We start from the raw sequence: 26,289 nt of genomic DNA on the forward strand, positions 1-26,289 counted from the left end.
CAGGGGAGCTGGTCTAGGACTCAGCAGCAGCTGAAGCGGAGGCGAGCAGGCGGGGGCTGGGATGGAGACCGAGTGTACCTCCTGGGTGCCCTGTGTGCACCGTGGGCTGTGGGGTGTGGGGACGTGTGCACGTGCACTGAGGAGACTGGGGGCCCTGCCGGGAGAGAGAGGCTTTACCTGGAGGGGGAGGAGCTCTTTCTAGGGAGAGCCCCTGGGGCACAGAGCCTGCCCCAGAGCTGGGAGGGGAGGGGGAAGGAGTTTGTTCCTATCAGTGGGCTAGGGCGGCTGAGACCGGGAAGGGAGAGGGGCGTGGCCCAGCAATCTGGACTGGGAGCCTGGAGAGAGCCTAAAGGTGGGTCCCACAAGCCAGGTGAGCGATTTACCTTGGGTGCAAGAGAGTACAGAAGCGAAGCCCTCCAGCTCCGCAATCAGGCAGGTCCAGGTTTGAATCCTGGCTCTGAGCCCTTGCAAATCAGTTAGGTGAGCTTTCTGTGCCTCAGTCTTCTAACCTTCTGATCTGTAAAATCGGGGTAATACTTACATGCTCTCACGGAAGTGTCTGTAAAGCACAATCATAACAGCTCAAGGACAGTTGATTCTTCTTCCACAGATGAGCTCAAAAGCCCCCAGACCTGCTTGTCTGAGCTGTGGTCACCTCTGCCCTCCACCCTGCAGCCCTGCAGCCCTGCAGCCCTGCAGCCCTGCAGCCCTGCCTCAAAGGAGGTTTCCTGGCTGAGCCTCCTCCTGACACAGCCCAGTGACTCCTCTTCCCTTCCAGCTCCTCCCTTCCAGTCAGAGGAGACCCCAGAGAGCCCTGCACTCCCACAGAGGCTGAACAGCAGGAACCTGGAGGAAATCATGGGACTCTCTCCAGGAGTAAGTCAACAGGAGGGGTATGCATATAAAGATAAGACAGTGTTCAATTATTTTATGATATGACAGTTTCCACTTTTCTTCCGGTTGTTTTCCAAGAGGTATATCCACGTTATTGAATTGCAGTCATTCAACAGATTTACGAGGTACCTGGGAACGGGCTGAAGGTTCTCTGTTTCCTAAATGAGAAGACAGAGCAGGGAGACGTGCGTGTGATTACCCACGGCTGGTGGCAAAGCTGGCTTGCAAGGTGGAACCTTAGGTCCAAATCACCCGTCAGACCTCGTGGCTTCTTGGGAACCTTCTGCCTATAAAGATGAGAGGCTTGGGTGGAGACAGGCTGGGGACCCTCCCTCTTGGAGGTCTTCAGGAGCAGGGACCTCTCCTTTCTTTTGCTGTAAGAAAGAGAGCGCGTCTCTAGAGACTGAAGGATGGACAAAATTACCTTTACAGAGGGATGAAAATTGAAAGGAAAATAAGAAAAGAAGAGGAGGTGCCTGAGACGAGGAAGCACGCTCTCCCTCAGGAAGGGGGGAGATGCCGGCTGGGAAGGGGGAGGGGTCACCTTGTGGGACATTTTTCTGCTTTGCTGGGGGTTGGAGCAGTGTGGGGTTGTAATGACCTCTGAAGCCTTGGGACTTCCAGTCTAAGGAGATGGAGGGAGCGATAAAGGTGAGCTGGGGGTGTAGATGTGCTGATAAGCAGGGCCGGCAGAGGAAAGGAGCACCTGCCCGGGAAACACTCAACCCATAATGCTAGTCCGGGAGGGAGTGGAGGCGGGAGGGCCCGGTCAGAGCCGCACAGAGCAGGTGTGCAGGGCTGGCCACCAAGGGCATGGTCCTTGGGTCCCGGAGGAGGAAAGGGGGGCCCCCCCCATGCGTGGGCCTCCACCTCTGGGTCTTCCCCTCCCGCTTGCGCTCCTTTGCCTGCACTGTCCTCTCCAATGAGAGGGGCGGGAACAAGCTGCCTGAAGGGGACCAGGCTGTCTCTCCTGTCCTACCTGGTAGGCTGGAGATTCAGAAATGGCCTCCTAATCTTTAAGGAGTTCTCTCCTCTTCTGTCCTCTGGCTTCCCTCCCCGTCCCCCCATACCCTTGGTCACGTCCTGCATCGCCACCCCCTTCTCCCTTCTCTCCTCTCATCCGTCCTCATTCTCTGGCAGCTTTCTGCAGGCAAGGAGTCCTACAAGCTCTCTCCCTCAGGTAGCAGCTTCCCTGCAAGATGGTGCCTCAGGGTCTAGCGCGAGTATGTAAGAGCCGGTCCAGGGCCCCGACCTCCCTGTCTTATCCCAGAGACCCTTGGCGCCAAGGGGGCCAGACCTCTTATTCTGATGTGATGAGGAGGAGGGAAACATATAAACCCAGATTTCAATGTTTTTGTCATACCCTCCCACCCCACCTCCCCACAGCCATGTAGGGAAAGAATTTGAATACTATCCTTTAAAACATGAAGAGGAATTGTCATTGGATGGTGGAATTATTTGCCTTTTTTGTTTTTCATAATTTTTTAATATACTTTTGTAATAAGAAAAAACTGTGAAGGGGTTCCTGGTTTCCTACAAGGATTTATCTCCTCAGCACAGGGCATCAGGCAGGTGGGTGGTGAGGGAATGGGGGCAGTGGTAGCGGTGCCACCGGGTTCTTTCCTCTCCAGCCGCCCCTGTAAGACACCCTGACGCCCAACTACCCTCCCCAGGCAAACTCACAGAGCCGGAGATGGCTTCTCATTTAGCCTTGAACCAACAGGCTCCTCCCCCAAATAGCCAGGAGGAGGTTAGTGATTTTTTTCCATTCAAGCATCATTTCCTGAACCTGCAGGTCAATGAGTGCAAGGGACAGGTGAACAGGGCCGCCTGCTTACTTGAGTCTTGCCTCTCCCATCATCAAGTGACCTCCTGTACCGCTCCCCCGTCACCTGGCTTGGATCAACAGGAAGTACACAGGAGGCCGTGTCGGCTGTCCGGGAGAGTCTCCCGATAAGCCTGTCTGCCGGCATGGGCGGCATCCGTGGGAGGGAAGCTCCACGGGCCCTTCCATTTCTGCGATCCCCTCTTTCAGGAAGGGTACGTGTTTCTGCGCACATCCTCATCCCTGCATTTCCTTCAGGTGTGGGGTGCGTGGACGCCAGGAGTGGTGTGAGCTGGTGGTGATAGTTCCAACGTGTCTAAGACCCCCCTCCCACCTGTCCTGGCACCCCCTCCTGTCGCTCATGGCCAGTATCTGCCTCTGGTTATTCAGGGTGGGGCTTCATACTGTCTCCCCATCTCTCTGCTCCAGGAAGCAGATGCTAATTAGCCACAGCCCATTACCACCAACAGGTCTGTGCTCACCAGGGTCATGGGCAGGGCAGGCATTGGGACATGAAGGTAGGTCTCTTGAGATCCGTTACTTGGGATCCTTGCCTCTGTCTGCCACACTGATTTTTCTCTGAAGACTGTTAACTCCCCCCACCCTTTAGAGATTGAGTTTAGACACTGGGTTTCTTAACAACTTTTCCTCTGTGTCTGAGTACAGGAGGATGTGGAATGAGGGAAGATGGTGTTCAGTCTATCAGTACAAGAGGGCAACGGCTAGGATAGAGGGAAGTCCGGGAGAGGACGAGGAGTGAGAGAAAGGTTTCCACTTGGGTCCAAGGCACTCTGCTCTCTGTCTCTCTCTCACACCCAGAGCAGGTACCTATCCCCTCCTCCACCTACGCCCTCCCCCTCCTTCATTTCTGACGGACCTGAGTCTCATGCACAGCCCAGGACTTGAAGATCCCCATTTCGACATCCGGTCTGGGTCTCAGTTTATGCAAGTCGCTTTCCTTTGAGAAAGGTTGCACAGAGGAGCGGGAAGGTGTGATATTTAGAATCTAAAGAATCGGCCAAGAGCCCTGCTCTGCGCCTTATTATCTGTGTGATCTTCAGTGGGCGAATCATTTCTTTTGTGAACCTCAGTTTCCTCATCTATAAAATGGGTATGGCAATACCGTGACTTTGAGTCCTGGTTACTATGTGGATCTAATGATATAATGGACGTGAAAGGACTCCACAAACTCTTAAGTCATTGCTGTGGCTCTGCACAGAACGGCCCACTGTGCTCATCCTAGAAGCCTCAGTTGCCCCCTGCTAGACACTCTCCACGCTCTTGCCTGCCAACGGAACTCTCCGAGAGGACGGGATGAGGGTCAGGCCCACGGCTGTGATGTCACAGAGCTCATGACATCAGAGGTCCTATGGAAGGGAAGGGGAGAAAACGGTGCTGGGAAGGGGTAAGGGCCAGGACACCGGACAGGGGAGGGAGGAGGGGGTCCTGCCGGGCACTGGGGACTAGGGAAGGCCCATGACTCCCCTGGGCTCCCAGCTCTGCAGGGCAGCATTCCTGGCATCCATCCTGCTGCTGCTGCGGGTCAAGGGGGTGAAGCCTCAGAAAGGGAGCCCAGGCCTGGACGAGAGCAGTCAGAAAGAGAAAACACCCTCTACAGGTAGGTGAGGAAGGGGGACGATGCCTGAAGCCGGGGACCAGATCTCTTTGGAGTCAGATCACTGGTCAGGCCAGAGGGAAAGCCGAGATAGGTTTGGGTTACGGGCGATCACCCCAGGCCCTACTACTGCAGCGTGAGTGTCGTGTAAAGGGTCTAGAGCCGCGGTTCCTCGCCAGGGCCACACTCAGGGTGTGCCAGGGCCAGCTGATGTGCGTGGGGCCCTGTGAATACGGGAAGAGAGTCTTTGAAGTTCACCCTTCCCTGCGTCGGCCCCTCACTCCCCAAATGAGGTAACACCTTGGAGGAGGCAGTCTGAATTGGCAGAGGGGAGTGCGTGCCCTTGAGTTGGGGCCATGGCTACACACAGACCAGAAGAGACCCCCCCCAAGACGGATCATCGCCTCTGTGGTCAAGAACAAGGGTGTGGGCCGTTGGGCTCCCACGTTCCCCAACGCCTTCCTCTTTCCAAGGCGGCCGGGGCGGGGGGCGGGGGCAGTCAGAAACGGTCCTTTCACGCTGTCCCCCGTCCCCTGCTTCAGACCGAGATCGAGAACAGTTTGAAGAGCACTTCGTGGCCTCCTCGGTGGGAGAGCTGTGGCAGGCAGTGGACATGACCCAGCAAGAGGACGACCAGACGTCAGAGGCGGCGGCAATCTGTGACCACCTGTTTGACCTTGCCTTCTGCTTTAACCTGGCCGGCATCGTGGTTTTTTTATGAGGGACATAGAGGCAGAGGTGGCGGCCTGGTTCCTGGATGAGGACCTGGACATCTACCTCCGCTTCATGATAGCTTACTGACCATCTCCCCGTGGGGCTCCGGAGCGCTTCTCCCGAGGGTAACGTAAATGCGGCTCACTGGCTCTTGCCCACGACCCTCCCCCTCAGGATGCAGCAGCAGAGAGACCCCGTGCTGGCCTTTCAGCGGTCCATGGCCCCTGCCCACCTTCCTCCCCACGCTCTGAGGGCCATCTCCAAGAGCCGAGACACCAGACCCCTGCCCTTCTCTCTTCCCCAGCCTCTCCTGGCTTTGTTCAGGACAACAGATTAGGGGTAGGGAGGCAGCAACAATAAAAGTAATAACAATCAAATCCTGGAACAATTGGGGGCAGCTTAATTTTGTCTCTAACCAGTTTCCACCGACCTTTAGCTCATTCACTGGTTCTTTCCTTGTCTCACGTCCTTGGAACTCTGCTTGGCAGTTTCTCCGCTGATTTTTTCTGACTTCTAGGCGTCGGACATAGCAGGAAAGTGTTCTTAAGAGACAGGCAGAAGCCAAGGGCCAGCTTTTATTTTTGGAACAGAAGGGGAGAGGAGGTATTGCCCTGATTCCAGGGATGGGGCAGGGAGATGGTGATACACCTGTACTGAGGTCTCTTTGGGAGCCAGCTGGGTTACCAGAGTTGGCAGCGGCTGGAGGGGTTCATGAGGGTGCCATGGGGACAGTGGAAGTGTCTGGCGAAGGCTGGGCTGTTGCTTAGGGGCCCGTGGATTCGAAGGGTAGGAGGGCTGTGAGTGTCCTGAGGATCCTGGGTGCTGGGGCCCCTACACATCACCTGGGGAGAAAGAGAGGTCCATACAGGGTAAGGAGAACAGCAGGGTATCAGGGTCAGCAGGACATGGCAGACCTGGTGACCAGGTGGTAACTAGGGACAGCAAAGATAAAAGCAGGGATAGCAATGCTCCGAGGGCCACACAGAGAAAGGAAGATATTTGCCATCTGCAGGTCATTTAATCTGGCAGTGGGTATCTGGGGAGGGCTGGTCTGTGCAATCATACCATTTGTAAGTGCCCTAGAGGTGGGTCTGTTGTAAGAACACTGTGCGGGTCTTTAAGTATCCTGAGGAATTGGGGACACTATCTGCTGAGGGAGAAGATGGCACTTAGCGGGGGTTATGTCAGGTGGGGACCCCACTGCGTGGCGAGGTCTCCAAGGAGGAATGTGGTCTACGGATTGTCTGTTAAGGCTCTTTTTGAAGGGATCTGTGTTTCTAGAAGAAATGAGAGAAGGTAAAAGTTGGGCTCATCTCAAGGAGGGATTTGGGAATAGAGTTGTTTTCCTTTTTTTGAAGGCAGTGCTGAATTTGGTAGAAGAATTTATAGTAGGATGAAGGGACGGTCCCAAGGGGACATGTGTGAAAGGATGACAGTGGGGATTTGTGCAGCAGAGGGTTGGTGGCATTGGGGGAAGATGTTTAACAACACCTGAGTGTTAACAATAGGGTATTTATCTGACATGGACTAAGCCCTGGTGGGAGATGTCGGCTGCCTACCTGGGCATAGCTTCGGAAGAAGAGTTGCCAGGGGCTGAAGTTCAGGTTGGGCAGGGTGGTCTCCCCACGGTACCATAACAGCCTCTTGTTGTATGCCTGGATATGGGAGCGGGATGGAGAGTCGCCCTTAGGCTCTAGACCCGTGGCCATCTGGAAATCTGATGCCCTACGCGCAATATCCAAAACCAGTTCGTGGTCCTTCTTCCCAAGTTCTGCACTGACACACTGCTCTGAGCCAGGAGAAAATGTACTTGCCGTGAGATCTATGGATCTAGAAAAGAGGGCTCTATGGAGTTGGAGGGGGTCCTCAAGTTGCCGCCTGTTCGGTGGGGATGTGAAGGGCGGAAAGTTTTGCTATGTTTGTCTGAGGGATGGTGGAAGGAAAAGCTGGGGACAGGCTGTCTAGTCTGCTGGTAAAACTATATCGCAGCCCTTGGGATGTGAGTTACCTGCAGTGCAATGGCCAGTCCCCCCGTGTCTGCAGCATCCTCCAGGAACGTGCGGGAGCCATTGAAGAAGGTTCCGTTGGGTAATGGAAAGGCAGCATAGTGGCGCTCCAGGCACACTAGCGCCCCCTGTAGGGCATGGGTGTCACAGGCTGGGCAGCCCCCAGGGAATACTGTTGAAAATGGGGCAAGGGAATGAAATGGTGAGGCGTGATGCAGGGGTGAAGACATGGGGGTACCACAAAGTGGGCTGCCTCCCAGGAGCACTGCAAAGGCTTCAGAACTGCCCCCCCTGGAGCCCTCGCACAGCCTCCCTCCTCCCCCTCTAGGCTGCCTTTGGGGCCTTCACCTGGGTTCCCGATGGCCCCATCTCCCAACGGCCCACTGTTACTCACAGAGCTGGTAGAAGATGTGCAACAGCTCATGGGCCATAATGCTGCCGGCGGCGCCAAAGTTCACAGCTCTAGGGAGCAAGGGCTTGTCTTACCCTCAGAATCCTTCCAAGTTTTTGGCCCCAATTCTCCAACCATAAGTCGCATCCATCATTCATCATAACATTGGTCCACTGCTCTTGGGAAACTTAGAATGGCCCATACCTGGGGTAGCCAGGGTGGAAAAACGGGGGTTGGAGGAGTCCGGCTGGGAAGACCACCACATGGTCAGGTATTGAATAGTAAGCATTTACGCCCCAGGGGAGCACCTGCCACCTGTGGAAAGAGCACATATGAATACCAGCTCTATCACTTACATGCCGTCCTTCTCAAATACTGTCACTGTTCCTGTTCCCCTGAGCCTCTGGCTTTCTTTCCTGCTAATTTTGGACGGCTATCTTTGGGATGCGGTCTCTGTGTCTCCCTCGCTCTCATACCTGTGGTTGGGGAAAGGCTGCAGGAAACTCCGGATGATTCTAGCTCGGCGGGATCGGACACAGCTCAGGAAGGACTGCAGGAAGCTGGGTCCAAGTTGTATCTGGGAGGAGGCAGGAGGCAACTCGAATACACGGAGACAAACGTAGATGCACACTGATATACCCTGATGCGGACATCTGAACCCAGACAGATAAGCCCTGATGCGCGGACATCCCCGGGATGGTGGAAAACCAGCGCCAGGACGCCAGCGCCTATGTGGTACCAACGGGCTTCACGCGTACCAGCACACAAACACTCAGGCAAGTCACACGAATGCATGGGTGCGAGTGCACACACACGCTCAACGTGACCTGCAAAGATTCTACTCTTCGGTTGGCAAGATCCATAGTGTGGCTATTCGCCCATCAGGCCCCAGCAGCACCAGGGCAGGGAAGGGGTTTTTTAGGATCAGCTAGGGAAAATGACGGTCTGCCACTCTGGTGGATCAGGGTGGGTGAAGCATTTGAGGATTAAAGAGTAACTGGCAAGGGCAGGAACCCACATCGTTGTATTCTTGTCTGGCTGGGTCTGGCTTCAAGGCCCATTCCGGGGCCCCCATCTTCACCTGCAGCTGGGCGACCTGGGAAGAGACACAAAGGTGGAAGGAACCTAGCTGCCCCAAGTCTTATCAGAAGGAACCTCTCCTGCTCACTGCCCTGTCCCTTCCTTTGGTAGTGTCACCAGGAATGTGTGTGCGGCATATTGGTGTTTATACTTGCCTTGTGCCCTTGTGCCTTGAGCACGCTCTTCCAGGCCCTGTGATCCCTTGATCCAACACTCAGTTCACACCTACTACACGTTCCCACACTGTCTGCTTCTCCTGGCCTTACCTTGTCCTGGGCCTTTGCCCGGGTCTCTTCATCCATCCAAGGAAGCGTTTGGAAGCGAGCGATGAGGGTGTCCTTGATTGCAGTGAATAATTCCATGGCCTGTGGGCAGGACGGGGCAGGGAGAAAGAAACAGGATGAAGATCAGCCTCAGTCCTGGGCCCTGCCCACTGGGCCTCTAGGAAGGGGCCTTGGCCCTGAGGAGCTGCCAGAAGGAGGAAGATCTCAGAAAGAGAAAGTGGAAAGTGATATCTACTAGATGACCAAAAACTCAGGGTACAGAGAGATGTGGGGATGCGAAGGAGGTACCAAGCACAGAAGGGGAAGGTGGCGACTGGTCACTCCTGACAGCTGACGGGGTAGACAGCTCCTTTCCGTGACACTGTCCTTTCTCTCGCCCAGGCAATCCTCTCAGAAAGTGGCGGGAGGAGGTGGACCACCATCTGCTTCTCTGCTCTCGTGGGCCCTCGTCCTCACACCCTGTTTCTTACAGCCTGCATTTCCTCTCTCCATCTTCCGGGGTTCCTCAGCTTCGCAACAAGCTGAAGCCTGCCCAGCTTCACACCCTGACTGTGTACTTACTGCTTTCTCAGCCATCTACCATCGTGTGTATTTCCTTTCTTGATGGAGGAAAATGGATGACAACATTGGGAGCCTGAGTTCAAATCCTAACTCTGCTATTTGGTAGCTGTGCGATCTTGGGCAAGTTACTTAACCTCTCTGTGCTTCAGTTCTCCCTGCTTTAAAATTATAATAATAGTAGGAATTAAAGTAGTTGGTGCAAAGTGCTTATAAGAGTATCAGGCACATGGTAGGCACTGAAAAGTATTCAGTAGTTATTTATTGGCACTTCTTAAGATGATAGCATTCCATTCTGATGTCATTTCACGTGTTGTTAAAAAAAAAAACATAGGTAAACAAGGGGTAGGCTTAGAGGTCATGCAGTTCAATTTTCTCGTTTTATGGTTGAAGAAACACATGAGCAGGAAAGCTGGGTGACTTGTCCAGGTTAGTGTGTGTCGTGCGGACTTTGTGTCTCAGAGCTAAACCGTGCAGACCCTAGGGATGCAGCGTGTCCCTCTCTGGGTTCTCTCTCTAACTGCCTGATTCTCTGACCACAGAGACCATCGAGAAGAGCAAAGTCACTAGAACTAGGAGAGGATGGGTTGGCGGGGAAGGGGCGGAAGGACGTGGGCTGGGGAAGAGCCCTCACGTACAGCACTTCGGGTGCTGGGGCCGAAGGCCTCACGGACAAACAAGGCTGCCAGCGTAGGCTTGAAGAAGGCTTCTGTCTTCTCCACACACGTCATCCAGCGAGGGTGGGCGGGCTACAGAGACAAAGCTGGAATGAATGGCTCCCGCCAAGGCCTCTTCCTCATCCACTTTCCCAGGCCAGTCTTACCTAGACCTTCACCCCCAGAGCACGCTCTCTTTGCTGGACTTTCTGGGTCTGTCTCCCTTTATAACCCCTTTTGGTGACACACATGGGGTCATGCTGCTTAGCAAAAAGGGGCTCACATCTCCTCCAGGATTAGTCTCATGAGCCTGGGTTGGGCAAACTATCCTTGTTTGTTGCCTATTGAACTTGAAAGCAAGGCCGCTGGGAGCCATCATTCTGGATGACTGAAAGGCTCCTGGGAAGGACAGGACTAGAGCCAACCCTCTCACTTCAGCAGCTCTGCCTGCCACCCTGTCCCCGCCCACCATGCACAGGGCTTGCGGAGCCCAGCGGAGACTCCCACCCTCCCGAGCTTCTTTCCTTAAAAGAGAAATTGAAGAAGGAAAAGTCTCCCTGCCTCCTGCTTTCCTCCCCCACTCTCCAAATGGTTATTGAGGATCATATGGTAAGACCTTGTCTTATAAAGAAGAAAGTTATGAGAGTGAAATTGGGTTTTAGATGCCATATTATTTGGTGGGAGAAGAGGAAATAAGAAAAGACTAAATATACGAATTCAGAGCGCTAAGACACTTTCTGCCAAATCAGGGAAAAGGATATAGGATGAGAGGATGGACGTCTTCAACTTCAAAGGCAGAGAAACGGTTAGACAAAAACTCAAAAGAGGGGACTTCCCTGGTGGCGCAGTGGTTAAGAATCCACCTGCCAATGCAGGGGACACAGGTTCGAGCCCTGGTCCGGGAAGCTCCCACATGCCGCGGAGCAACTAAGCCCGCGTGCCACAACTACTGAGCCTGCGAGCCACAACTACTGAGCCCGTGTGCCACAACTACTGAAGCCCGCGCGCCTAGAGCCCGTGCTCCGCAACAAGAGAAGCCACCACAATGAGAAGCCCACGCACTGCAATGAAGAGTAGCCCCCGCTCGCCACAACTAGAGAAACCCACGCACCACAACTAGAGAAACCCGCGTGCAGCAACGAAGACCCCACGTGGCCAAAAATAAATAAATAAATTTATTAAAAAATAAAAAAATAAAAACTCAAAGAGGGCCTTGGCAACTGGGGTGGTTTTTAACACATGTTTGACCAGATACATATTACTGTCACAGGCGTTAGTTTCTGCAAAAATCCCCTGGTCAAATAATGTGTTAACAGCAGGATGGAAAGAATAAGAAACATAAGAGAGAGACGTTGGGGTGGATGGCTTTGAAGAGACGACCAAGCGCAGGCCCAGAGACGACGCAGGGCAGATGAGAAACAAACTCAGGAAGCTGGCCTAAGGGAAAGCTGAGCTGGGACTTAGGAAAAACCAGCTAACGTGCTAATTTGGGCTGAGTGGGATGAAGTCACAAGACTTCATTCCTGTAACTTATTTATTCCCCCAGACCTCCTGGCAGGTAAGGTAGTTAGGCTTCCACCACGCATTCCGGTCCTAAGGTTGGAGAGAATTTATGGGGCTTCCGACGAAAGAGGAAATAGAAAGGAAGGCCACTGCTGCTGTCATTGAAGACACTCCCGGGCCTGCCTATTAGAATGTTTATCATTTTGGAGGTTGCTCCAGAGCCGGCTGCCCACATCTGTGCGTTCTTGTCTGTCCCCTCACCGTGAGACCTATTAAGGACCTTCTCCTGGTGAGGAGAAGGGACTCAGACACTTTCCATAGTGTATTACTTGGAGCTCTGAAACTCAAAAATGTGAAAAACAAATACAAATAGAAAGGCAACCTCGGTCTGATAGCAATGCCTGGGTCAAGTGCAGGTGCTGCTGGCCACCTTCGATGTCCATCCCCTGCAGGCCCCCGATGACAAGCTCGGCTCTGAGACTGCCTTTCATCATCAGACTGCTGCTGGGGGTGGAGGGCTGCACCCAGGACAGTAGCAAACACATCAGCCTTGAGCTTGGTAATGTGGACCTGCCTGCCCTTTCTACACCTCCTGGTTCTTGAGTTGTTTCCTGATCCCTTTTGCCAGTGCCTGCCCTTCTCTCCAACAACCTTTGCCTGTTCCATGCTGTTGCCCATAGCCCAGGCCACGGCAGGCCCTGACCTGGTTCCTGGAGAGTATGGACACCACCTCAGACCACCCACTGCTCCCCCTGTGCCACTCTGGGATTCTTTTGGTCACAGCTGTGCTGAGTCATATGTTCTATGTGCAGGAAAATAACTTCCAGAATCTATAAATGAACATAAGTCTCAGGGGTGGAGGTTGGCAGGTTGTATATTCATCTGCTGGGGGTTATGAGTATCTGAGCTGTCTCTCAAGACATGGAGTGATAGAGTATACCACATTGATTGAAAATCGAGAAAAAGAAAAAAAAATCATTGCTAAAATATAAAGGATGGAAGAAATACTTCAAACCCAGGATAATGAGGCTCAAAAGATTAATTTTAAGGAACAGAAAAAAGTTGCGGGAGTGGGAATGTGGGAGGGATGGATGGGAGTTTGGGATTAGCAGATGCAAACTATTATATACAGGATGGATAAACAACAAGGTCCTACTGTAGAGCGCAGGGAACTATATTCAAAACCCTGTGATAAACCATAATGGAAAAGGATATGAAAAAGAATGGATATATATGTATAACTGAATCGCTTTGCTGTAGAGCAGAAGTTAACACAACACTCTAAATCAACTATACTTGAAAAAAAAATCTTTTAAAAAAGAAAGAAAAAAAGGTGCAGATACAAGCTTAGAACCATGAGTAATGACAGACATGATAAAAATCAGGAAAAATTCCAAGAGTCTGGAGAGAAGCAAATTTTTGCACAATTTTCAGTAAGGGGAAGGTAGATTTTAGAGATTACAGGTGAGTCAGGAATCCTTAATGTTAATTTCTAAACAAAATTCTAGAATGAATCATTAAACCGACTATTTTTGAACACGTGGAAAATAATGTGTAACTACTGAGGGCCAGCATAGCATCACTGAGGACGAATAATATCAAAATCCTTTTTAAATGTCATCACTTTTAAAGGATCATTAAATTAGGATAAACAGTAGATCAGGAGTCACAAACTCAAACAGGGGCCATGAGGTAACCTAAGTGAGAGAAGCAGTCCAACATCAGAACCCCAGGACAAGAAGGGGTACGGCAAACCGGAGAGAGGGACGCAGCCCTACTGGCTGCATCACTCAGCTCCAGTCATGTGTTGCCCCGGGAGACGGCTACTAGCTCAGTGCTGCCAGAGCTTCACATCGACAACAACAAAAAAGGCTGGAACTCTGACTCTTGCTGTGCCATCACCTAATATTTGAAAGCCGGCCGTTCATTAACAGTTTGTAAAAAGCTTTAAAGGCCAACAACACACATCTATGGGCCAGATTCAGCCTCAAGGACCACCGCAGTGCTCCCTCTGAGCAGAGAATTCAGTATTTACTAACTGTGGATTATTAACTTAAACCCTCATACTTCAGTTACGCCAGCTATAAAAATGAGCCTAATGCCTGTTCTGCCTTCCTCACAAAGCTGCTTGGGAGAGCAGGGGAAATACTACGTGGAACGTGCTCTGTAAATTCTAAAGTTCTACCCCACTCTGTTGGCACTATTTTGATTTCAAGATAGCAGTTGGTGAAACCAAAAATTACATCTTTGTGAAATCAATGGAGAAATCCACGTTAAATGACAGTGTGATCTGAGTGGATTCTGGCTGGCTGATCCATGAGCGAACGTCAGTGATTAATGACTCCAAGTTAGTACGAGCTGCCCCGACCACCCCACTGGACGCTGTAGCACGTCCTCACCAAGTGTGCCTCTCTCTCTTTCCTGTTTTATTTTTTCATAACACTTAACACCATCCAATATGTTTTATTCAGCTTACTGTCATTCTGCCTCCATTAGAATATAAGTGTTTGAGGGCAAGGATTTTTGTCTATTTTGTTCATGAAGATTCCCAAGAGCCTAGAGAAGTGTCTGGCATATAATAGGGGCTCAATTAACATTTGTTGCATAAATGAACTGACGACTCTACGCTAGGTCTTCAATAACCTGACCCAACACTCTTCCCTCTGCAGAATTTTACCAGTAATCTAGATGAAGATGCACTAAATAAAACCACGAATGACCCGAGGCAGAAATAACAGATCATTGAAACAAAGGCTAAAATTACCTGAATAAATTGGGATGTTGGGCTGAACGTAGACAGTTCACATTTAATGGGAAAAAATGTGAAGTTCTGCTTTTAATTCCCCAAACTCAGCTTCTCAAGTTTAATAAGAGGAAGACCTGGCTTAACAGCCAGTTTCATTGACGATATATTCAAAAGTCATAAACAAAATACGGTCAGATAATGAGACCTAACAGTCCTTCTGAATAAGGGCATTATCCATTAGAATTCGTTCAGAAGAATACGGTGAGACATCTGTAATTAATAACCATTGGATAGAAATACAAATTTTGGTCAAATCAAGGCCAAAACCTTGGTGGTATCTTTGACTCCACTTTCACTCTCACACCACACATCCATCAGGAAACACTGCTGCTTACCTTCAAAATATGATCTTTTAAAACATACAACAGATAAATCCCTCTATAGGCCCCTGTTACATGCAGAGAAAAAAGCAGGTCCTCACAGTGACCTACCAGGCCCAGTATAATCCCCTCCTCCCCTCTCTGATTTCCTCCCTACTCTTATCCTATTTGCTTTCTCTGTTCCAGTTGTGCTGGCTTCCAGGCTGATTCTCAAACCCCCAGGCCAGGCTCCAGCAGCAGTAGGACAGCCTTGCCTGCAAGCCCAGTCACCTCTACTCAGCCAGAGCCACCAGGAGGGTCCCTCACGCGGCACCAAGCCTTAGCCAGCCTGCCCCATGCCTTGTTGCAATGAAATGATATCCCTTTCTCTGCCGGAAAACCCGTTCTTCTCCCTAGACACTGCTTCCGTCCTACCTCCCGTTCAGATATCCCACTGACCATTTAAACCCACCCTCATCTCTCCCTCTTAGGAATTCCAAGAGTATCTAAACCAGAGTTTTCTCAGAACCCAGTGACGCCCATTCATTTACTTAGCGTATGACTGCTTTTGTGTTACAAGGACAGAGTTGAGTGGTTGCGACACAGATCACACATAGACCACAAAGCCAAAAATATTTACTATCTTGACCTTTATAGAAAGAATTTGCCAAAGCATTTTTTGTTACCACCCACTATTTCTCAATCCTGCACAGTTTGTGGTTAAAAATATGGCCTCACGGGTCAGACAGACCTGTTTTGGAGTGGGTTCCTTCACTTAGGAGCTGTGTGGTCTTGGGAACATTACATGTCCTTTCTGAGGACCTTTCAGAGTGGTTCTGGGAGTAGTAAATAAAATAAGCAATGCCTGACACAGAGTAACTACTCAATGTATTTCAGCTTTTATTATTAATATGTGTCATACCTGGTGCTGTTCCAGGCAGGTGAAAGGGCTTCACCCAGTCACAGAACTATTTGTTGGTAGGGTATGATTCAGCTTTTAAGCCCAAGGACAATTATATATCCTATTAGATATATAAGGATGTTTATAATATGTATATAAAGGGTATATATGTGTATAAAGGGTGGTGACTTTAGCAATTCATAAGCCTTCTAAGTTTTTTAAGTGTGAATTTCAATGTTGGCATTCTTAACACCTTTCAAGAAGTGCCACCAGGCCATGGTTCTGGGATTTCCAGGAAGTTGTTTGGTGCCAGGGATTTTGTTGCAACCCTAACTAAGAGGGGTTGGGGCTCTGTCTCTTCTGAGTCAAGGGAAAGGCTGAGCCAAAGGTTCTTGGGGACTAGCCTACTTGAGTGAAAATTCTAGGAAGCTTTTTGGTTTTTCTTTTTCTTTTTTTTTTTAACAATGATTAAGCACACAGACTCTGGAGCCAGACTTCCAGAGTTCAAATCCTAGCTCCAACAACTTACTAGGTATATTACCCCGAGCAAGATCCTTAACCTTTGGGTCTCAATTTACCCATCAATAAAACAGGGACAGAACCGTCTGCCCACCTCATGGAATTGTTGTGAGGATCAAATCAGCTCATATATCTAAAGGGCTTAGAAAAATGTCTGGCACATTTGAAAGTCTCAACAGGCAATAACTACATTCCAGTCCCTGTGTTCACAATTCCCTTCTCTGAATTCCACAGATATTTTCAGGTTGCCAAAGCCATGAGTTTCTTCAAGGCAGAGAAATGGTCCACAAATTACTAAGAAAAGAAAGCCAGTGATTTTCAAGACTACCCTGAGGCCTTGCCTGAGGTTGGAGGGCATCTTATGTTCTAGACGCCTCCTCTTGGGATTGGATGTGTCGATCTAGGATTTCAAAGTTCTCAGTAACTGAGTGTGGACACGGTAGACTTTGGTTAGTGGAGCGCGTTTGGTACAGCTCCCTCCTCTGATACGTTGGGATCTGCACCACGAAGCCCACGGTGTGGCTGACAGAACCCCCGGGATGTCAGAGATGAGCTCTTTGTGAAGCACATTTGGACATGGAACACTGGAATCACCTAGACAAAGGGAAGGCCCCTGCTCGCTACACCCGCCTCTTACTCCAGTGAACCCTAGGCTGTATGTCCGGCTCCTCAAATCACAGCGCTCAGGATAACCAGGCAAATAGTCTAGGGGTCATGACAAAGGAAAAGCAGATCTTGATCACTTTAGAGCTTTATATCTAGACTTTAACACTCAGCAAAAGGCCCTCGAGGTAGCCAGACGTGTGCCTAAGGCTCTGGTCCCTGGTGCCTCAGCTCTCAGTGTAAGCCTTGAGTGCCTCCACGAGAGCCCAGACACTGGGGCATCTATCTTCATGCCCCTCCCTGAGGGGGCTATGACCAGGTTTATCCCCCCAAATGACAGATGCTCCTTTAGCCCCCGATCTGGGAGAATTCCTCTCCTCCTCTCCTCACCGTGGGTGGTCGTCCTGTCAGCTCCCCCAGTTTCTGGCTCAGCAATCTACGTGCCTCTTGGAATTTACTGTCCAGGGCTGGAGAAAGGGTCCCCACCAGACCCAAGATCATGTGGCTCTGCAGAAAGTCCCTGTGGAGAGAAAAGAGACCCACAGTATACCCCCAGGCTCTGGGGAAACCACCAGAAAAGCTTCCCCTTGTATAGGTCACCTTGATACTCCCGGGGAAGCCCTTCTCTGTATTTATAGAGAATAACTACTTCACATGTGAACACGTCAAGAAGGGCTTTTCTTTATCTTTTTTTTTTTTTTTTTTAACCCTAGTTTAAAAATACTTTATTGCTAAAAAATTCCAAAACAATTAAAGTATCATCAAAGTTCACTGATCACAGATCACTTTAACAATTAAAATAATACTGAAAAAGGGTGAAATGTTGCAAGAATCCCCCAAATGTGACCCAGAGACACGAAGTGAGCAAATGCTATTGGAAAAATGGTGCCCACAGACTTGCTTGACACAGGGTTGCCACAAACCTTTCCTTTGTAAAAAACCACAGCCTCTACAAAGTAAAATACAGCGAAGCAAAATTAAATGTTATCAACTATAGTCACCATGTTGTACATTAGATCCTGAGACTTTGTTCATCTTACAACTGAAGGTTGGTGCCCTTTCACCAACCTCTCCCTATTTCCCCACCCTTCAGCCCCTGGCAACCACTGTTCAAAACTTTTGTCAGTTTTAAGGAGAGCTTTTCTTGATGTGGATTGGGCTGGAGTGGAGAATGATAGAAGAAAGAACCAGATGAAGAGGCGGACCTCTCAAGTCACAGCGGGGGAAGGATCTGGGCTAGATGAAGGCTGGACTTAGATTCAACCAAACAGATTCAGCTACTTCCACAACCAAGAAACCTCAGTTCATCTTAAGATGCATCTTCTAAGAGCAGCAAAGCTGGGATCCAGGACCTTTCTCTGCCCTGCTGGCAACTCTCTCACCGGGTTTGATCTGTATCCTTACATAGACCTGCTCCCACCTGCGTGAATGGTTGTTTGCTTCTCCTTGAAAGAATTTCTAGACGTTGCTGCCACTGAGTTACTATGAAGATGGGCTTTGAGCCCAAGGCCCTGGAAGGAAGTCACTGCCTCCAAGTGGTGGCCACACAGTATCAGGGACAGCAGTGAGCCCAACACGGAACCTCACTCTCCCTCCTCCCACCTTCCTCGACGTCCTGATCTTTCCCACAGGGCCCCAGAATCCTCTCACTACAGATGAGAAACAGCCTCTCCCCCAGGTTCTTCCCAGCCTTCACCTCCTCCATCTACTCATCCCATGTACCACCTCCTCCCACCCACACCCCTCAGCTGCTGACAAGACATAAACGCCCAGCTGTCCCCAGCAACTGGGCTTCGAGCATCTCCCACAGCCCAGAGGTTCTTCACAGGCTGGGTGCTACTCCCAGCAAACCCCATGTCTTGTCAGATACCTGGATCCCTCATTTCGTGTGTGTTTCCCTACCCCATGCCCCCCAAGCCCCTCTTCCTGTTTCCACCATGTCTTCCTGGGCCGTCCATCCCACCCCCTCTCTGCCCCCATATGGCCCCAGGTCCCTCCCATCTTTCTGCAAGGCCCTTACTAGCCTGCATTCTCCAGTCTTCTTTGTCCCTGAGACCTCCAGTCCTCAGACCCTCTTTCCATCACCCTCCCACGTGGGGCAAACCTGTGCTTCGACAGCTGCTTTTCAACCAGTTGCGACATGTTTTTCAAATACTCCAGGTCATGGACTGCGACGGGATGAGAGGGGCTCAGGGACATTGGTGCGAATGTCGCTTGCAAGCAGGACAACCAATCGATGGCAGGGGCCATTTCCTTAAAGGAGGGATACGGAGGCTTGGGGGGACAGGAAAGGAGGAGAGGGGGCATGCCCTCCCTCAGGTCGGAAAGGGAGTGGGGAGGGGGGTGGTTGAGGGAAAGGATGGAGCCGGGAAAGTGAGGGATGGAATGGAATTAAGGAAATAAGGAGAAAGAAGACAAGAAGGTCAAGAAAGTTTGGGAGCGAGACCCTCATGCCCATCTGCCTCCGGTCCCTGGTTCAAGGTACCTGCAGTTGGTCAATCGTGACCATCTGGAAGAGCTTTCCCTGTGCCTGCTGCTGCTCCAGGGTCCTCAGAAACTGGTACAGCTGTGAGTTAATGGAGATGGAAAAGGAGGCGTGTTCTCCCACCTTGTTTGGGTCTCCTCCCAGCAAGGTTCCCAGGCGATTCAGGTAAGTCAGGTATTCCCGCAGGATCTGGGGGAGAGGCAACCTCAGTCACAGCCACCATTGGCCCCTGCCTTTCTCTAGCACAAGAGGTCAGGACCTTGGTCCCCAGTGCCATCTTACCTGGGCATAGTTCATTTCCTGCTTTTGCTTGAGGGGAACGTCAAACTCTGGCTGGTCTATCTGGACACAAGAGAGACTGAGAGAAGTGGGGAATGTGGAGGAAGGAGAGGACAGGTGTGGGGAGATGGGGATTCCTCAGGAAGATGGCCCCAGGAGATGGACTAAAGGGGGCACAGAGGAGGAGCCAGAGAGCAAAGAAAGGCAGGGATTGGGGGCGAGGGACATGGGGGAAGAGTACAGACATGCAAATGTGCAAAGAAGGTATTTCAACCGGTGTGGGGGTGCTCAGCAAGAGAGAAGCATGATAACCCATGTCCTGTAGGGAATCACTGTCTGTGCCAGGGCCAGGTCTAGGGTAAAGGGAGTGAGATACCCGTCTCAGGTGCAAAATTTGAGAGGCACTGAAAACTCAGTAATCAAGATCGATAATATCTTAATTGAAATTTTAAAAATCTAAATTAATGCTAAAAATCCCCACAAAATAAAATAGCAAAACTTTGCTCATCATGTATTTTTCCCAAAAATCCACAATGTATTTTTGATCATTTTTTTTTTAAATTGTAGATGTTTCCCCAAAAGTCCGCAACAGAGTTTTGATCCATTGTTTTTTCAAAAAAAAAAATCCACGATGAACAAAAATTTGATATTTTGTTCATCATGGATTTTTGCATTGATTTTGACATTTTAAAAAATATTTATTGAAATACTATTTATCTTGATTAGTGAGTTTTGGTACCCTCTTAAATTCTGCACCCCAGGCAAGTAGCCCACTACCCTCACGTGCTTCACCCTACTTCTGACATCGGTGTGTCCTTGTTTCTAACCCGAAGATCTTTGCTCTCACGTTTTTTGTTTTACTTCTCCGACTTCAATATCCTACTCCCACCTGGAGCTATATACTTTTCTGCTATCTTGAATAAAGCTTTCACTTGACTCCTTTGTCACATTTTCTGTCCAAACTTTAAAGAACTAAAAGTCATCTATGCCTTTGCTTCAGCTTCCTTGCCTTCCTCCTAACTCCATAAAATCTGAGTCCATTTCCATGACTATTTTGATGCTATGTCTAGAAGGTTTCCAATGGTGTCTTCTCATTCCTTATTTTCTAAGCTCAGAAGTCTCTGCAATCAAAGATAACCCCTCCCTCCTGAACTGGTCTCTCCCCTGTCCTGTGGCTCAGCTGAGCTGGTCTGACTCCCACCTCCTGACCGTTCTTACTCTTCTCCGGCACCACCTCATCAGGGTGCTCCCTCTGTAGTCCACTCTCTCTACCTGTATTTCCCCTCAGAGACCATTCAGTCTCAAGGTGATGGGAACCACCCTCCTCCCATTCACACCAAACCAACACCGTGGGGTCACTGTCTAGTTTCTCCATTTCTCTTATTGATATTCAGTCAGTCACCAGGTCCTGTCGAATCATCATGGACCATCCATCACCACTAGGACGAGGATGTAGGTAGTTGCCTACATCCTCATGCCTGGCCTCACTTTCCATTTCTGCCACAATCATCTTAGTTCAGAATCAAGGTGGCTCATCTAGCTGCCTCAGCACCTCTAGGTTGACCTCAAAAACCACTGACTGTACTTGGGCTCTATGTACAACCATCATATTTGAAAGGCCTCTGTAGCTCTTTTTTTTCTATTATGTCAAAAGTTATCACCTCAGTCCAGTGTCGTAGGCCGGGAATAATCAGTCTCAACTTCATGCCTTCAGCCTTACTTTTACCTTCCACTGCACCCCACCCCTACCCGCAAATCCTCTGTTCAACAGACCAGCCTCCTTGCTGACCCCACAGAGGAGTCACACCATTCCAGGCTCTTCCCTTAGCTCAGGACTTCCCCGCAGCCCTTATAAGGCCCTTTAGCTTCACTGTCAGCTGTACGAATCAACCAGGCCTCAGGGCTCAGCCCACACTCTCCCTCCTTTGAGCTTCTCCTTAACCATTTCAGGTCTTAACCAATTTCCAAAGGCCACACCAGTTAAACTCTTCAGCACACCCTTTAGAACTGAATTTGAGAATGCCTCGTGTGCATTATCAGTTCTTGTATATTCATCCTCATATAATTTCGTGGCATTTTTCAGAGTAGGGGCCAAATATATAGGGTCACACTGCCTACCACAATACCGATGCCTCCAAGGTTTTAATTTTTTTTACCCGCTCAACAAACACCTGGTGTGGGCCTCTAGATGCCTGGCCCTGTGCTAGGTCCCGAGGACCTGAGCTGAATAAGCTGTGGGCCTGTTCTTAAGAGGCTCAGTCTTCAACACAGTGCTAAATGCTGAGATGACAGGAAATGGGAGAACAGAGGGGTTCACCTACATCTCAGCCGGGGTTTCAGTGAAGATTTCCTGGAAGGGATAGTAATCAAGGCCAAAATTTGAAAAATATGTATGAGTTTTTGCGTAGCGTTGCAGGCAAAGGGAGCCATGTATGCAAAGAACTGAAGAATATCCTTGGAGCTGTAAGTGAGCGAGCATGGCTTGGGGTATAAGGAGGAGATAAGGCTGGAGGAGTTTGTAAGGGTCAGACTTGCAAGGCTTTGCTAAGGATTAAGAACCAGATCCTGATGACCTAGTGAGCCATTTAAGGCATTTAAACAGAGACAACAGCATAATTAGCTCTTGGTTTAGAAAGGTCCCTCTGGGGAAAAGGAAAACTAAATGACAGGAGGGCAATACTGGAGACAGGGGAACTAGCTGAGAGACCCTGGGGGTGATTCAGAGAAGCAACAAGGAAGACCAAGACTCCTTCTGTCTTCCCAGAACTGGCCCTGCTGCTCCTTTCCCTAATCTCACCTAAAGTCCCTGGTTCTCACATCAATAATTTCCCTAAAGATAAGTCTCTTCCCTGGATTGCACATTTTTCCTCTCAGAGGAAATCTGAGTCAGGCCCAGGTTTTACTGCATTTTTTGCCAGTGCCTCCCTCACCTGGATGACTGGCGTGTACGGAGGGGTGGGAAGAGGTCGCAAATAGGCTCTGAAGAATGGGAAGTGACCATATTGACTCATCAGAAGGCTCAGAGTTCGGTTAAAGTCTAAGGGAGTCCAATTACCGGAGATTGGCCAGCCTCCAAGCTGGGAAGAAGAGAGAGAGGGCTCAGCACAGGGACAGTCTCTGAGACCAACCCCGCCACCACCACTGCTACTTCCTGACCTCTACTCTGAGTCCCTTAACCCCTTCAGGGCTCCACCTCTATCCCTCTTTCCCTACCCTCACCCAAGGTCCTAATACATCCACAGGCCATTGCCATTTCCGTCTCCCTCCCAAATCCCTAGGAAAGAGACCCATCCTCTAGGGGGAAAAAATGGCAGCCTTGAACATACGTTGGTCCTGAGTGTTATGCATCCAGAAAAGTTGATGCCCCAGGTCTCACCTCCTCAATAACTTGTCTGAGGGGACCAGCCCCTGCAGCCTCAATGGCACCTGTGTCCATGCAGGAGTTGTAGAATTGGAAGGCTTTCTCCTCCCCAGAGAAGTCCAGGCGCCAGGAACCTGGGGCTTCTAGAAAGGAAATGTGGGAGAATTAAAGGAGTGGGGCAGCAAGGAAACCAGCCGGGAAGGTGGGAGACAGAAAGGTTATAGGAAAGGGAAGACTTCCAGGGATAAGGAGGGAAGGGGAGAAAGAGAGGGATGAGGAAAACTGGGAAGATGGGATGAGCTGGATCAACTTGATGGAAGAAAAAGAGCTGGGAATGGGAGCACGGAGAAGACAGTGAGGAAGGTAAAGGAAAGGTGAGGGAATTCCCTGGCGGTCCAGTGGTTAGGATTCCACACTCTCACTGCCGAGGGCCCGGGTTCGATCCCTGGTTGGGGAACTAAGATCCCACATCCCACAAGCCGAGCAGCGCGGCCAAAAAAAAAAAACAAAACAAAAGGAGGAAAGGTGAGAAAGGAAATAAAGACGAAAAGACAGGGAAGGAAATAAAAGAGATGGAATAAGTAGAGTATGGAAAAAGGAGAAAGTAGAAATGAGAGGCAGGAGGGAGATGAATGAAGGAATTAGAAATATTGGGGAAATCAGAGGACTTCTGAGGGATCGGAGAGAGGAAAGCTCATGAGGAAATGTTTAGCAAAGAGAAAAAATAGGGGCAGGCTCCCCTAGTCTGGACTCTCCCCTCTCTTTGATCCCAGGAAACAAACAAACAAACAAACACAGGACAATAAGCCAAACACAAACCCATTTGAATCCTCCACCTTCTAATATCTAACACCTCTCCCTCAGTCCCCCTGACAATCCTTTCATTCTATCATGGGCAGCAGAATTTGTCCGAAGCGTAGTTTTTCTTTTCATCTCCATACCTTAAGTGAAAGCGTGCCCCTCTACCGTGCAGGGAATACCCACCTCCACTTTTTTCCCATCAAAAGAAGGAGGGCAAAGGGATACATTTATTTCTTCCAGATTCCAATTGATACCGTCAGCAGGTTCTCTGGGTTCCCATATGCAGGAAATGCATTCCTTTTGTTACATGCTTACTCCCAAATCCTCGCCACCATCCACCAACTTCCTGGGACCAACTTCCTACTTCCTATGTGGCCTTGGTTCCTCCCTCACAGTTTTCCTCTCAGTTCTTTTCAACACAGTCACCATCTACAGGAATCTTCTTACCTCCAGGTTTTTTTAACGTGGTCCTCCTCTCCCTCCAGCATCTCTTTTGTGCCCATCTATATTCATTCATTTACACACAACCCAATAAAGACCCCTCCATCACTTCTCGCCCACTACGCCACTTCTTTCCTCCCACCATCATCTCCAATCGCTCATCTCCATCATCCCAATTCAGTTTCTTCCAGTTCAACTTGCACACCATGGTCCAAGGCTTCAGGGAGAACAGGATATAATGGTGAGAAGAGGGGGGTCTGGGAAGCGATGGGAGGGAGAGGATAACACTGACAAGGGCGCATTAGGAGACAAGAAGGGTTTGAAGGCTGGACAATGAGAGTGATGGAGAGAAAGATTAAAGTGCAACAGGTGTTGAGGAGATGCCAGTGTGGGAAGACAGCTGGCATAGGGTAGAAATTGAAAATTTAAGGGAGATAACACAGAAGATGGAACTTGGTGAAAGGGAGAACTTGGAGAGAATGGAGCAATCGTGGATAAATGGGAAAGGAGAGAGGATAAGGATTAGGTAAAGAAAAGATGAAGGGAGGGACAAGAAGAGATGGAAGAGAGGTGGTACCTGCGGTGAAATGTACGGTGATGGTGAAGCAAACCTAGCAGTTCCCTGAGAGCCAATGGAGGACGGTGCAAACCAGGTGTTCCACAGGCACACAGGCTTGGAACAGTTGTGATCATTCTAGGCTCAGCGGCACCCACGGCAAGAGAATCTTCCACCCTGATTTCCTTACCCAGTATTCTCTGAAGTCGGTGCTTGTTCTCCTTCGCAAGAGCCTGAAAAGAACTAGTGGTCCTGTTGGTGTTTCCACAGGCATAGCTAAAGAAATCAGTGCAGGGGGCCACACTGGTGTTTCCAGAGGCCAGGTAAAGACTCAGGAGGTCCCGACACACAGGCGTCTCACAGTGGGCTGTGGGGAAAAGCTCAGAGCTGGGAAAGAGAAAGTGATGAGGGCTCCCCCAAGGGGCTAAGCAAAGGAATGTCTGGTGAGGGAAAGGGACAGAGATCCTGGTGAGGAGGAAACAGTCTGACTGGAGACCAGGAGCTTGATTCAAGGGGGAAGAGGTCGGGAACCCGGGGCCCCGGAGGGTCAGGATGAGTGGCAGTTAAGTCAGTGGACACAGAGCCTCAGGATGATGGATGGACGCATGGGGTCCAAGAATGAGGGAGGGCTGAGTGGGTTGTGGGAGATCTAGGATCTTGCTTACCAGGACCACAGCCCTGGAAAACGTAGCCCCAAAGCAGCAGAGAACCACCAAGGATTAGACTGAAAAGCAGGACTGTCATTAGCGCTCGCCTGGCCATCGCCCACTGTCCGCTCTGTACGGTGGGCAGCCCCTCTTCTGGAGATCTCTGCGCAGAGAACCAGGAGGTGAAAACCACGAGATGGAGAGGATTGGGAGAGGGGTGGGGAAAGGGAGGGGGAGAGGAGAAAGAAGGAACGGTTAGTGCTAGGGCCCCTTTGTATGGAGATAACACCCCTCATTATCCCGAACCCAGCCCTCTTTGGACCCCTGGGAGCTGGCAGGGTTGTCATAAATCTGCCCCGCACAGGTCACAGAGGTCACTTACCTCCCGTCTCCTGCGAGGCCCCGCTCCACTGGCTGGCTCAGACCCCATGGCTCTCCCCCACTCGTCTCCACCCTCCTGAACTGAATGAGGAGGAGGGAGGACAGAGAAGCTGGTTCAGGAAGGGGGGACATTAAAGAGAGTTATATCAGGCCATTTTGACACCTCCTCTCACACACACACACACACACACACACACACACACACACACACACACACACACACACACACACACACACACACACACACACACACACACACACACACGTGTATCTGCACGCCAGGGCAGTGTTCCCAGAAGTGCTTCAGAAGGAACCTCTCCCCTAAAGGTATCCCTAACCTCCCTCCCTCGCCCATCACCTCCCTCTCCTTCACCGTTCCTGTTCTCCAAGCCTCACATCCTTCCTCTCCAGGGGCAGGCAGGGCGCTCACACACACCATCCAGCCCCACCTCCCGCCCTAGGCATCTGACTCCAAAAGGGGACGGCTTTCTCCAGGGGACTTGCCGTCTGTCTGGCCTTTTCTCTGGCTCCCAGAATCCTTCCTGGTCCTGCTCTAGGTGCTGAGCCTGAGGACGGGGATTCAGGAAACGGCCTCCCTCCTACCCCACCCCAGTTCCTTTTTCCTGGAGAAAGGGCGCTTCTGCCACCTGGCGCCCCTGTGCCGCTCACAAGCCATTGGCCTCT

The 26,289-nt window shown here is 50.4% G+C and overlaps 2 protein-coding genes across 2 annotated transcripts; one reads left to right on the forward strand and one right to left on the reverse strand.

The window, feature by feature from the left end:
• Positions 1-4,195: 4,195 nt before the first annotated feature.
• LLCFC1 (LLLL and CFNLAS motif containing 1) lies at positions 4,196-5,055 on the forward strand. Its single transcript, XM_068549834.1, has 2 exons — positions 4,196-4,337; positions 4,877-5,055. Exons 1-2 carry the CDS (start codon positions 4,196-4,198, stop codon positions 5,053-5,055), a joined length of 321 nt encoding a protein of 106 aa, XP_068405935.1.
• A 609-nt stretch (positions 5,056-5,664) lies between these two features.
• On the reverse strand, positions 5,665-26,289 carry KEL (Kell metallo-endopeptidase (Kell blood group)). The gene is made up of 19 exons (XM_068550138.1): positions 26,209-26,289; positions 25,607-25,715; positions 25,243-25,387; positions 24,768-24,944; positions 22,795-22,922; positions 22,349-22,495; positions 19,422-19,481; positions 19,140-19,328; positions 18,759-18,907; positions 17,045-17,174; positions 10,006-10,116; positions 8,792-8,890; positions 8,464-8,541; positions 7,922-8,022; positions 7,650-7,760; positions 7,449-7,516; positions 7,057-7,226; positions 6,608-6,703; positions 5,665-5,890 (listed from the first exon to the last, which is right to left on the reverse strand). Exons 2-19 carry the CDS (start codon positions 25,652-25,654, stop codon positions 5,729-5,731), a joined length of 2,169 nt encoding a protein of 722 aa, XP_068406239.1. The 5' UTR covers positions 25,655-25,715; positions 26,209-26,289; the 3' UTR covers positions 5,665-5,728.

Source organism: Eschrichtius robustus, chromosome 8 (genome assembly GCF_028021215.1).
Source record: "Eschrichtius robustus isolate mEscRob2 chromosome 8, mEscRob2.pri, whole genome shotgun sequence".
NCBI classification, from domain to species: Eukaryota; Metazoa; Chordata; class Mammalia; order Artiodactyla; family Eschrichtiidae; genus Eschrichtius; species Eschrichtius robustus.

What these genes read in the sequence shown, in the direction of transcription:
- KEL (XM_068550138.1), bottom strand. Translation starts at nt 25,654, where the DNA reads ATGGGGTCTGAGCCAGCCAGTGGAGCGGGGCCTCGCAGGAGACGGGAG. An exon ending in AAGCAGCTGTCGAAGCACAG is followed by an intron (nt 17,175 to 18,758) that starts GTTTGCCCCACG and finishes TTCTCTCCACAG; the next exon opens with GGACTTTCTGCAGAGCCACA. An exon ending in TTCCACCCTGGCTACCCCAG is followed by an intron (nt 7,517 to 7,649) that starts GTATGGGCCATT and finishes CTTGCTCCCTAG; the next exon opens with AGCTGTGAACTTTGGCGCCG.
- LLCFC1 (XM_068549834.1), top strand. Translation starts at nt 4,196, where the DNA reads ATGACTCCCCTGGGCTCCCAGCTCTGCAGGGCAGCATTCCTGGCATCC. An exon ending in AGAGAAAACACCCTCTACAG is followed by an intron (nt 4,338 to 4,876) that starts GTAGGTGAGGAA and finishes CCCCTGCTTCAG; the next exon opens with ACCGAGATCGAGAACAGTTT.